The 12,646-nt window shown below is 42.5% G+C and overlaps 3 protein-coding genes and 4 non-coding genes across 7 annotated transcripts in view; 1 reads left to right on the top strand and 6 right to left on the bottom strand.

Moving 5' to 3' along the window:
• Positions 1-1,024, top strand: part of MAP2K1 (mitogen-activated protein kinase kinase 1) — a 71,073-nt gene extending 70,049 nt beyond the window's left edge. The window contains exon 11 of the mRNA XM_033107263.1: positions 1-1,024. Within this exon, the coding sequence (XP_032963154.1) occupies positions 1-114 (114 nt within the window). The 3' untranslated portion in view covers positions 115-1,024.
• SNAPC5 (small nuclear RNA activating complex polypeptide 5) lies at positions 755-7,311 on the bottom strand. Its single transcript, XM_033107264.1, has 3 exons — positions 6,050-7,311; positions 4,736-4,825; positions 755-3,918 (listed from the first exon to the last, which is right to left on the bottom strand). The coding sequence occupies exons 1-3, from the start codon at positions 6,137-6,139 to the stop codon at positions 3,808-3,810; spliced, it is 291 nt and encodes a 96-aa protein (XP_032963155.1). The 5' UTR covers positions 6,140-7,311; the 3' UTR covers positions 755-3,807.
• Positions 7,312-7,461: 150 nt separating this feature from the next.
• RPL4 (ribosomal protein L4) lies at positions 7,462-12,460 on the bottom strand. Its single transcript, XM_033107262.1, has 10 exons — positions 12,321-12,460; positions 10,660-10,831; positions 10,363-10,469; positions 9,864-10,002; positions 9,309-9,433; positions 8,740-8,869; positions 8,312-8,468; positions 8,078-8,161; positions 7,860-7,980; positions 7,462-7,779 (listed from the first exon to the last, which is right to left on the bottom strand). The coding sequence occupies exons 1-10, from the start codon at positions 12,321-12,323 to the stop codon at positions 7,549-7,551; spliced, it is 1,269 nt and encodes a 422-aa protein (XP_032963153.1). The 5' UTR covers positions 12,324-12,460; the 3' UTR covers positions 7,462-7,548.
• On the bottom strand, positions 8,612-8,679 carry LOC117024259 (small nucleolar RNA SNORD18). The gene has a single exon (XR_004423344.1). It is a non-coding gene; the product is annotated as a small nucleolar RNA SNORD18 (small nucleolar RNA).
• LOC117024258 (small nucleolar RNA SNORD18) lies at positions 9,534-9,605 on the bottom strand. Its single transcript, XR_004423343.1, has one exon. It is a non-coding gene; the product is annotated as a small nucleolar RNA SNORD18 (small nucleolar RNA).
• LOC117024261 (small nucleolar RNA SNORD16) lies at positions 10,062-10,160 on the bottom strand. The gene has a single exon (XR_004423346.1). It is a non-coding gene; the product is annotated as a small nucleolar RNA SNORD16 (small nucleolar RNA).
• LOC117024260 (small nucleolar RNA SNORD18) lies at positions 10,541-10,611 on the bottom strand. The gene has a single exon (XR_004423345.1). It is a non-coding gene; the product is annotated as a small nucleolar RNA SNORD18 (small nucleolar RNA).
• Positions 12,461-12,646: the final 186 nt, after the last annotated feature.

The following is a 12,646-nucleotide window of genomic DNA, read 5'->3' as shown; positions in this document are numbered from 1 at the left end:
GTTCATGCTTTTATCAAGAGATCTGATGCTGAGGAAGTGGATTTTGCGGGTTGGCTCTGCTCCACCATCGGCCTTAACCAGCCCAGCACACCAACCCATGCGGCTGGTGTGTGAGCATTTGAAAAACAGCAGAGCAGGTCCCCTGCCCAGTGGCCTGCCATGTTGCTTTCGGGCCTCGTTCCCATGCCCGTCTCTGTTCACATGTGCATTTATTTCACCTATGACAAAGGATGAAGAACACAGCATGTGCCAAAATTCTATTCGTGTCATTTTGAATATTACTGTACTCTTGTTACTATTGTTATTTCCCTAAGTAGATTGGCTTTGTGCTTGGGGCTATTTTTGTGTATATCGATGATCAAAACATGTGCAACTTTGAATTACAGTGAAACTTTGGTGACTGTGGGTTGTCATTCTTACTGAAAATTGCACTGCTTTCCTCACCGTGACTGGCTGGCCGCCTGTATTTTGGGGATTCTTTTGACACTTGGTGGTACTTCATTCTTGCCAGGCATACCTTCTTTCTACTTGAGGAAGGAGCCTTGTAAGACCCTTCACAGGCAATGCATGTGAAGCATGCTTTGCTACTATGAAAATGAGCTTCAGAAAGTGTTTATCATGTTATTTTATTATGTTTTTGCTTTTGGTGTAGAATTCAGCAATTTCCATCAAAATCTAGCCAGAGCCCTGCACTGCCATGATAATTGGGGCTTACCAGTCTACTTTGATGATTTGTAGACTTCTGGTTGTTCTGGTGGTTCTATATTTATTTTTAAATATACTGTGTGGGATATTTAGTGGTATATGTCTCTAAGTTTGGATTAGTGTTTCTAAAATGGAGTTACTTTGAATGTTACAAATGGATCAAGGCATTAAAATGTATGAGATTTATCTTCCCCCAATCCAATTACTGACGCTATTGTAAACAACAGTGTGTATAGTGCCTAAAAATTGTATGAAAATCCTTTTAATCATTTTAATTCAGATGTTTAACAAATAATCTCTTACTCTAATAAATATACTAAAGTTAAAAGGCTGATAGGTATTTCTACTTTTGTGGTAGGATGTTCAATGTCTCTAGCACACAAGAAATCAGATGACGTAGTGAAGCATTACTGTGAGGATAGAGATAAAGACAGGAAAGAGGCTGGAAGGTGAAATGCCACCCTGAGGATAAGTTCCGTGCTTTGGACTAATGGGGCTTCCTGTCATCCTGATCTTTGGATTTTGTCCAACTTGTCTCAGCAAACACCCTTATCTGTGACTCTGCCAACCACTTTTTCTTTGGATAGATCCCATCTATTCCTTCCATCTCTTTCTATAAGGGAAAAGCAGTTGGCAGGGGCTAGCATTCTCACAGGAGCACCTTGCTGGGGGCCAGGGGACCTGGCTGGCACTGGAGCCATCACCCGGTACGGTCTGTCCGTGTTATTTTGTTTCACTGAGCAATGGTTTCCCTTTGCACCAATTATACTTAACTACACCTTCTGGAGAGCAGGCATGTGCCTGGTGCTGGCTTTGTCCTGCCTGCAGTGAGATCACAGAAAACAAAGCCATGTCCCAGCTGGCCACTGGTACCCTTTCCTTCTTTGAAAATTGACTTTTGGACTTGAAATACATGTTAGGCTGCCTGGTCAGTGCCTCTTCCCCCATTTTCTTCTTTGAGAGGGCAGGTTATAGAAAGCCAACGTAAATACGTATTTAAAAATAAAAGGCCTACTTTGTTTTCAAATTAAAAACAGAACTTGGGTAAACCTCCTGAGCAGATAGTTCCCCTCTGAATCTACCAGAGCTTGGAATACAAGCTTGGAATTCAGAGCTTTAAAAACTGGCCAGTGTTGTATATACTGCTGCCTGAGCTAATCAGTCATTTTTTTGTTGCTGTGAGGCTAATATCTGTTCTAAGACAACAGTCTAACTTACACATTTTTGACATACATTCAGGCTGAGGTTTAAGACCCACACCCTCCTCAGACTGTGTCTTTTGCTAATAGAGAAGATGCCACTACTACTGTGAATGTCTCATTTAAACGTGCAAATTGCACCTGAGGAGGAAGGAATGGCGTACCCTGGAGTCTACAGCCTGGACCTGAACGCTTTCATGCTCAGTATTTTTTGAGGAGTGCTTTTAAATTCTCTTTTCGTATCCAAAGATACCACATTTTGAGAGGCAAAAGATTTTTTCCCTGTAATTACCAAGAATGATCACATTCTCAAGAAGGATGTTCCCTGCGTCAGTTTGTTTTGAGTTCCCCATGCCAGATTCCTTCCTCAAACTTCTGAGACACCAACAATAGTTGGATTTTTCAGTGATATCTCATTAGCACCTCACAGTAACCTGTAAAAATTGCAAAAGCAGATGTGAGTACCCTCGTTTTACAGATGAGAAAGTGAGAGTTGCAGAGAGGTGAGCGAGCAAGCGATCAGTAGTGGTAGAGCTAGAATTCCTAGCCAATTTTCTAGCTCTTAAAAACCCATCCTCATATTTTAAATTAGACCCCCAAAATGTATATCTTGATGCTTTTCATTGCAAAGCTATCCTCATACTGTGTTTTCCAAGAAACATGCTCATTTACATTTTCAGCTATTTCCTGTAAGAGTAGTTCAAAATAACTCAAAATAATGAAACGATGATTAACAGATATATCCATGTTCTCTCTTCTGGAACAGTTACATAAGTTCTGCTTCAAAAGGTTCTTTGTATTTTGTTTGGCTTTTCTTACTTGGACAAAGCAAATTACTTTTATAAAGTTAACCAACTACTTAACTGTATATTATTCAGTAAGAGTAAGAAATGAATCTCACCTTCAAATATCAAGTTTTAAGAATACTTATTCTGTAATTGTCATCTCTTTATTATAAAAATCCAGTTTCCCAAGCATAGTTACTCCTTTTTTAAAAAAATTTTTATTTAAGTGTGTTTTTCCAGGACCCATCAGCTCCAAGTCAAGTAGTTGTTTCAATCTAGTTGTGGAGGGCGCAGCTCATAGTGGCCCATGTGGGGATCGAACCGGCAACCTTGTTGTTAAGAGCACTGAGTTCTAACCAACTGAGCTAACCGGCCGCCCCTCGTTATTCCTTCTGTAAAGGCACATTTTCTAAGTCCAGAAATACATTTTAAACCATCCGTCTGTACTGTTTTCCCCAGAGGAGGAACCGACCCATTTCCCTGTTGCTATTTGGAAACCAGCAAGCTGCATGAAGGTGATTTATCTAATTTATTTCTAAGCACATTTTACCATAGTGATGTCTCAACCTCAATGTGATGACAGTCGCACAAAGCAGTCTGTAGTGGGCAGTGTGTTGTGATGTCACTGAAAGATAGCAACAGCTTGTACTCTCAAGTGGCTCTCTGTCCGCATCATGTTTCTCTGCTAAACTGGGGCTCTGCTTACAAGGGTTCAGTGGTATGCAAACAGCCTCTAATTGGTTTTCTTAAAGGAGGCATTGTTGATTGGAAAGGCTGTATTTACACTCTGCCCTTTTTGCAAATGCCAGACTTTCTCAATACAATTTCGGAGGAAATTTTCTGTTTTGGACACAATTACTGCATCTGACCAGAATAGACACAGCACCACCCATACTGCTCAACGCTCAGACATTGCATCTTTGCTTTTCTGTCACTGATTTTTGTTAAAGCATTCTGAAACTTGAATTATTGATGGAACCACTTTTACAAGTACACATCCTTCTAAAGTTCTTGCTTCCCTTTAAAGCAGGCCCTGGGACCCGTGGCAAGAATTCTTTGAAGAGCGCAAGTTCCTGAGACTTATGACATTTGTGTAACTAAACCTGGCTCTTTCCCCTTCAGGAATCTGATTCTTCTTCCTCCTCCTCTTCTTCTGGCACATGGCTCCTTGTGCTCAACTCCAGTGTAGTTTGGTTGATTGATGCTTCATTGTCTACATGCACCAACACCTGCTTTGCCAAGGACATTATGGATTAGTAGGAAGGACACTGGCCTTAAAACAGCAAATTCTTAAAAATGTCTTAAAGCCAAATCTCAGTTGCATATTCATTTCCAATCAGTATTTACCACTAGAGGTATGGCTACTTTCCTGTTTCTCCAAATTCTACCCCAATAAGCCTCCAGTGCCAAAATGAGAAGGTAAATTCTCTAGAATTGTTACCTGATATACAAATATGGTTGTTACATAAAAATTATGCTGACTTAGATGTGCTGCTTTCAAATGGGTTTAAATAGCTTCACACACATCTGGGAGAAGAACTGCTAAAATATGGTGTATTTAGAAAGATGATGATTTTACTGATTTACATTGAGGGCCTGTGATAGGTAAGGAGGGAATATGATGAAAACTAGAACTCACTTTGTGCACTGTGCTTTGTAGTTGAAGCTACACTCTATTTTTGAACCCCAAACTTACTTATTCCTAGAGCAGTAAGTTTGACATATCCGTGCAAAGATCTTCACACACTCCTTGGTTGGGTTCATTAGAGTAACTAGAGAGGATGGCTGACTAGGATGGTGAAGGTAATATAACGATACCCAAATTAATAAGTCAAAGTGTAACCAGCTGGTATAACGGTGGGTTGTTCCTTGTCTAAAACAGTATTATGGAATAGACAATTTATCGAACTAGAAAATTCTTAACAGCACTTCCCAGAGTCTTTTGGGCTCAATAATGTTATTTACAACAATTTTTGATCTCCAAGTAGCATGAAAGCAGAATAGACTTTGTCTTCCCTCCCTAGGCCCACACTTGATTGAGCTTACATCATGTGACTGTTCAGGTGCAGGTTGGGAAGACAGTGTCTCATCCCCTCTTCTGGAATTAATCATTGATTGGAGGGCCAGTTCTTCAACCTAGAAAAGAGTTAAAGATATTTTCCTTACTATTTCACTGGGCTACTGATGTGGGAAAATTGTCCATGTTGTAAAAGGTTGGCATCATGAGAGGAAGTGAAAACTGTAATCTCTGCAGCTCTAGAAGGGTGGGGCTCATAAGCTTTCCCTGCCTTTAAAGAAAATGAGCAAAGAAAGCCTAGGGTGTACAGGAATTCCAGCTGAGCCAAGGATTCCACTCCCCCAGACCTAGCAGCCCTGGGCAGAAAACACAAGTGTGCCCTTAAAAAAGCCAGGTATCATCTTTTGATTCCACAGAGGGCAGATTCCCAACACTTGAGCTTGTCTACCCAGTAATGAAAAACTGAAAGCAGGAAGAAAGGAAGTATTTCTGGGAGCTAAAGGAATCTAGGCTTTGGAAGTCATCATCAACACATTAGGTACGTGTACAGGTACTTTGATGCTATGAGAACATAAATGTCGGCCATCACCACTGTCTTGAGGAAAAATGCTTACTATTTTGATATGTCACAGCTGTACAATGCTTTCCGTTTACCAAGGGCTTTCATAACCCTCATCTCATTTGGACTTAAAGATCCTGTAGGAGGGCGCTGAGCAGGGATCATCCAGCGTCATCCCACGGGGGCTGAACTCCACAGGTCTGGGAAATGGTCCTGGTGGGCCCAAATCTCCACTGCCTGTCAAGGTCGTGGAGTCAGTACCTCAGGGAAGAAAAGCTAGTGGGAACTCTGCGATAAGTCTCTTCTCTAGGGCCTCTGTCTTCGCAGAACGGGAGAGTGTGCGACTCTTCTAGCTTTGCAATGCTCGAGCTGTTTGAAGCGGCGGCAATACAAGCTTGGAAATAGTGGCGAGTAAATGCTGTCGGAGCTCGGGAGGAAGAGGTCGGTGGGAGGGGGGAGGTCGGGCGAGCCTTACGGAGATCGCACTTCCTCAGCGTGTGTCGTGGGGGGCAGGTGCATTTCTGGGGTGTCGGGTATAGGAGTGAACCTGCCCTACGTGCAGGCTGCTGGGCGTCAACCTAGACCTGCAGGATCAAGATTCTGAAGAGGGTCCCTGATCTCAGAACAAACAATCCAGGGGATTGTAAGCCACCAGGTCAGCACCCCGACGGCCAGGTGAGGGAGGGATCGCCGGTAGCAGCGGGGCGCCGCAGACGCCAGGGGTTAGCGTAGAGCCAGGCGGCCTGGGGTAGGGGCAGCGGTGGGGTGGGCGCCGCGGAGTCACCTTGAGCCGGTTCAGCTGGTCGTGCAGTGCCGCCTTCAGCCGGAGCAGCGTCTCCTCCTCCTTCCGCAGCTCCTGGAGCCGGCTCAGCATCGCGTCTCCTCACGCCCGGGCCCTCCACGCCACCCAGTCGGTCAGGCGCTCGGTGATGACGCCACGGCCTCCACGTTCCCGGAAACGGAAGTGGACTGGGCCGGCCTGGTGGCACATGAGACGGGGTACTTCCTGCCAGCTCTGTTGCGGGACAAACGCGGGTTTTAAACGAAAATACCGACTCGAATGGTCAGGATTCCTAAAGCACAGGGCGTTGGAGTGGTCAAGAACCTGGAGATTGAAATGGTCAAGTATCGAGTATCAAATGCTTCAGTTGAACAAGAGGCTATTTTTAACGCCACAAAACCTGCAGACGCATTTGAAGGCACGGCCAGTATCGCCAGCACTTAGCACGGCACACGTACCCTACTGGTTTTTGTGGGAAAGGATTCCCGGCCACCAGAATGTATATCCCAGGAGGTCCGCGAAAATTAAAGAGCATTAAATTTGAGCAACGCTAACAAATTGGATTGAGAGATGGTGTCTTTGTGTTGGGGAACTGAGAGCTCTAGAATCTGCAAATGGGATTATACATCACCCTGTGGATTTCAGACTGCCAGTGGGGGGTGAAGGGGGACATCAAGATCCTGACATGGGACAAGAGTAGGAATCATGTAAACTCGAGGATGAAGACATTGACAGAACAAATTAAAAGCTTTAGCAAAGAACACTTGTAGGTACTCTCCTCTGCACCATGTTTGGTCAATATATTCATCTCCTAGTTAAAAGGAAACCACACAAGTGGTTCTGAGATGCTTCTGGCACTTTCAAGGGCCAACAATGAGGGTGGCAAGCATTTCCTCCAAGAGCAGTTCTATTACAGTAGGTTGTAACATTTCTGAGGGAACTGTTTCGTACTGCTGCACCCCAAAGTGTGTATTGACTGCCCTCTTGTGGTTACTGAAAATGTCAAATCTTTATGGAATTTTCCAGTGTGGGTTTTTTTTGGCTGGGAGGCTAAATTCTAACAGCTTCTGTATATTTCTGACAAGTCTTTTAACCATCTTTCTCAAGACGTTACTGTATTTTGCTGTGCGCACTTTTTTGGCCCACATTTATGAGGGGGAAATAAGGATACCCATTATACATGGGTAGTACTGTTTCCCTGAAAACTTGGTCCAAAAACATAGGAGTGTATTTCATTATACACAGCAAAATATGGTACTTACAAAATGGATTTTATATCCAGATTGTACCAAACGGATTTTATATCCAGATTTATGGAACACCCCTTTCCATTCAACAGCATGGATTTAGTATAAATCCAATGCTCCATTTCATACCAGACTGTAACAAATGATTCACACAACACATCCAACAAGTCATGTTTCTCCTTGCCTCTTTGATCCCTTTATTCAAAATTAGCTGTCCAAAGTGATCTCACTTTCATGAAATAAACAAATTTAAGTTTATGCCACGGGCTTCTTTTCTTCTGTGGTGGGTTTCTTTTCTGCAGGCTTCTTCTCAGCTGCTGGTTTCTTGGTAGCTGCAGCCTTTTTTCCCACTAGAGGCTTCTTCTGCTTTGTAATGCCAACAGCCTTCTTTCCTTTCTTTCCTACCACTGGCTTCTTGCCTGGAACCCCCTTCTCATCTGATTTGGCTTCTAGAGCTGCTGCTGCTTTATCCATCCGGAGCTTGTGCTGCAACAAATTAGGAAGAAAATCTAAAAATCAAATCCTTCTAAAAACTTAACATTAGCAAAAACCAAATTATCACTTACATTCTTGGCCTGGCGAAGAATGGTGTTCCGGCGCATGGTCTTTGCATATGGGTTTAGCTTCAACATGATTCTCAGGTTTTTCAGTGGATTCTTCTTCAGGACTCTGCGATGAATCTTTTTGCTATCAAAAGGTAGACACTGTATTAACATCCACATTTAAAAACTAACCCATTGTATGAGGTCGGGGCAAGAATTACTGTTAAGTATCACAACTTTACCGTGGTGCTCGGAGGGCTCTCTGAATCTCTGGGCTTTTCAAGATTCTGCTAAGGTCTGTATTGAGCATCTTGTGCATGGGAAGGCTGAAAGAAAAAACAAGAAAAATGTTGATAATCGATGCTCAATTCTTATTTCTTGTGTGATTGACTGAAGAACACAAACCTCAACAGAGACATGTAAATATCCACAATATAAACATCTATGTTCAGTATGTGAGTATGAAGAACACTTACTTGTAGTTACTCTTGAGGGAGGCGGCTTTACGCCACGTGCCATACAGCTCATCTAACTTGCGGAAAGCACTTTCAGTCCAAATGCAGAAACGGCCCACATGCCCACCAGGAGCAAGTTTCAAAATGTTCAGTTTGCTTACATTAAGCAGAGTAATTCCTTTTAAAGGGAGAGAGAATTAGGGCACGTATATTTCAACAGAAGAAACACAAATTATCTTTATGGATTATGTGCTACCTAAGGTACCTGAGAACTATCATTAATTATGCAGTTTCAACTACTAATGATACAGGCATTCACCTAGAATCAGAAGTTCCACAAAATCATGTTTCAGAAACACGGACCATAAAGTAGAATCTCATCATAATAAAAAGCTGAATAAGCTTGCATAGTATAGGCAATCAAAACACGTTGGCAATCTAAGAATTACCAGGGATGTTTCTGAAGGCTTTGATGATGCCATTGTCCTCGTTATAGATAATGCAAGGGCCCCTGCGCTGGATACGACGACGGTTTCTCATTTTGCCCTTGCCAGCTCTCATTCGCTGAGAGGCATAGACCTACAAAGTGAGATGATTTAGTGTTCTGATTAAGATGATCCCTGTAACAGATCTTCATTGTTAAAAAACCCCATTTTTACAGATTAAACAAGATAGAAATGACTTGCCTAACATTAAAACACAGCCATCAATGGCAGTCAGGATTTAAACTCAAGTAGAGTTATGTGCTGGAATGCATATAGACAGTGGTATATCACATAGCCTAGATATGCAAGTTACACCACCCAGGCTTGTGTCAGCATGCTATGTCCACATGACAACAAAATCATCTAAAAATGCATTTCTCAGAATATATCCCATTGTCAAGCAGTGTAGTGGTTCCAGAGTCTCTGCTCATGTCCACTGAACTTAATACTGTCCTTCAATAATCTTTAGAAAATTAAATCCTGACATGATTTGTGAAAGATTACCAAACTGTGAATGTGTCCAGTAAACCTACCTTTTTGATATCATTCCAGGCCTTAAGCTTCTTAAGAAGCAAAACAGCCTCCTTGGTCTTCTTGTAGCCTTCCACTTTATCTTCAACCACCAAAGGAAGTTCAGGAACTTCCTCAATACGATGACCTAACAAAGCCAATTAACATTGACCTGGTTACCCCGGACTTTTTGAAATATCAAGAAACATTTTATTTAACCCACGAAAGCAAAATGGTATGCAACATGCCAAATCAGAACTTCCACAAATATCATGTGTTTCAGAAACACGGACCAATGAAGTGGAAACTCATCATTTTGACAGTTAAATAAAAAGAATAGGCAACAAGATGACGTTTTAAGTTGAAGTTTTCTAATATATTAAATCACTGTTTGAATTACTTCCCATTACATAATATTCACTGATGACTTATGTGTTAGATTGTTACAACTATTTAGAAGGAAATTTGAGTACTCTGGGATAAATAGAATTTACACAGGCTATTAACACAAAAAATTCAGGTGAAGGGGGGAAAAATGTGTATTTTATACCAGTCCTGTAATACAAAATACCACAAACCTTTAGACATAACCAGCGCTGGTAAGGCCGAGGCAGCCAAGGCAGAGCAGATGGCGTATCGCTTCTGCGTTGTGTTTACTCTGCGGTGCCAACGGCGCCAGGTTTTAGTTGGTGCAAACATGCGGCCTCCACGACACATCTATTTTCCCAGTTAAGAACCACATTTTTCCAATGTTAGGAATTTAAAAGGTTATGTCTTGCTCAGTAAGAATTGTCGTCATCCTTCCGAACCAGCTTACTGACAGCAGGCAACTGTCGCTGAGAACAGAGTATGACGCAAATTACGACATCATGGCAAGCAAAACTTCCTAATGTCAAGCTCCTATTGTCTTTAATATTTGACAAAAATTTTTTCCAGATTCCAAATCTGTGTAGAGCAACCTGGGAACTATTAGCGTCTTCAACACAAGTATTTTCAAATTACTAACATGAATAAACCAGGTTCCGTCTGCTAAATTCCATGATGGCTGACCAATTTAGGTAGTGACGCAAAGGATACATTGCCAAAGGCACCCTGGCCAGAACGATGAGTCCCACCACCTCGAACTCTGGGAATTCGAGCCACAGCTCTGCCAGTACCCCATGACTCAGCACTGGTTTGATGACCTGAAATCGGAAAAAACACAAGTTTCAGCTACCCAACCATACCAATATAACTAGTATGTATAGTGGCAAACAGCATCAGAACATCCAGGAAAATCATGAGATTCAGAAACACGGACCAATGGAGTGGAATTTCATCACTGCTGTTAAGCAGCTCTTAAAATATCAACCCATGAAAGATCTAAATCCATACCTGCTAATTCACTGACAGCATAGGGCTGTCTATTGTTTTTCCGCAAGTTGGTGTGAACAAAGTTCACAATATCCGGTCGAATGGGAGCCTTGAACACAGCAGGCAAAGTGACATTTTTGCCAGATGATTCCCCCTTTTCGGAGTACACCGATATCAGTGGACGAGCACACGCCTGGGAAAAAGGAAAAGATGTTTATATTGACAAGCCATGTCACAGGCACTCTTCTCATGTGCCAACACTGCCATTAAACACTCTAGTTACTAGACTACGGATTTGGTGAGGTTGACAATCCTTAAAGCTAAAACAAAGGCTAAATTACCAGCATATCAAATCTATTAACATCAACTCTTACACTGGAAAGACACTTAGAATCAAGTTCTGCTACATAATTTTTTCAAAGAGAATGGTTTATCATTAAACTTTCAAACCAGGGCTTACAAAGCAAAATGATCAAAACCATACTGTGAAGTTTGAAAATGCTGTTTAAAGCCACCATCTCAACTCTTTCATTCCAAATGTCAGCAAATCTTGCCTACCACAGCTCTACTGCACACGTCCACTCTCACCTCCTTCATCCAATTCTAAACACATCTTCCAAAACTTACGAGTAAAAACACCTTCTCCAAAGATCACCCGAAAGTAAAACTTAGTCCCGAAGATGGCCTACCCAATCTGCTCCATCTCATCTCCCATCCTTTTTCAGATGCACTCCTCCCTACACATAGGGCCATACCCCTCAGAGGTACCCCGTCTTCTCCTGAAAGATACTTGGCATACTCACCTCCTTCAGGCCACCTTCTCTAAGTTTCCCTGATCACTGTTTAAAACCTAACTACCTATTCAGCTGCTGGTTTCCTGGTAGATGCAGCCTTTTTTCCCCACCAAAGGCTTCTTCTACTTAAAGCATTGTTTCAAGCCCAACTGCCTCCTTTCCAACCCCTATGTCCACAGCACTACCATCAAACATTACTATGTAATATTTTACCTAACGCAATTACTATCCAAGCAGGGTTTTTTGCCTATTTTGTTCACTGAACTCATGTCCCAGGACACTACACAGAACATATACAGGCATTATTTGTGGAAATGCAGTACATTTAATGTTAGCCACGCTATGAGCTGTCTGAGTTAAAAAACTTAGAAGGGGACAGCAAACAACAATTTTAAGGTTAAGGGGACCAGAAAACTTTTTATAATGGCAATTCTTAAGGTGAACAGAATTCAAAAAGTGGAGAATTAGTTTTTCTTTAACAAAATCTCTCCCAAAATATGTAATATTCTTTACTAATTAGCACATGGAAAAAGCCCTAAATTGAATTGCACCACGATTCGGTCTTAGGCCCCACGAACGTTCAAGTCTTCAGTATAGCCCATGCCTTCTAAGATCAAGGAAATTTAGAATTCCGAAGGTCCCTCTGCGCCTAAGAATGATCTGGTGTCCTCCTGTGTTGCCTCCAGGCGCGCCCTGTGCCGGGACTCCCACGTTGTCTCTAAGATGGCTGCCGTATAGCCGCATAACCCAGCTCCGAGGAACAGAGGCCTTTGGTCCTTGTCTCCTTTTCCTCGATTTCTCTCCTTCAGATTTTATGCCCTGAACCCCAACCCATTCCTGCCGAGCCCGAGAGCATGGGAAAGTCCAGTCGAAAGAACTTCCACTCACCATGGCGGGGAGAGGAGACGGCCACGCTCCTCTCAACCCGGAGGCTCCCACAGGAAAAGGAAATGCTTAGCACTCCCGCCTTCTATATGTAACCTTCAACCCGTCCCCCACCTTGCTCCGCCTCAGAACCAATCCAGGGACATAAAAATATCTCTCTGCCACTCTAAAAAAATAAAAAACAGGGTATTATTTCTTCATATGCATCAAATTACGGTATCTATTGACTTCCAAGCCAACAATAGCGCCTAGAAACAAAGGACTCCTTTTCGCGGACTAATTCGTAAGTAGGCGTGGCCAACTCTCGCGAGACGTGGTGTCTTCATTTC

Source organism: Rhinolophus ferrumequinum, chromosome 6 (genome assembly GCF_004115265.2).
Source record: "Rhinolophus ferrumequinum isolate MPI-CBG mRhiFer1 chromosome 6, mRhiFer1_v1.p, whole genome shotgun sequence".
Taxonomy (NCBI): Eukaryota; Metazoa; Chordata; class Mammalia; order Chiroptera; family Rhinolophidae; genus Rhinolophus; species Rhinolophus ferrumequinum.
This window is presented reverse-complemented; position numbering and strand designations above follow the sequence as displayed.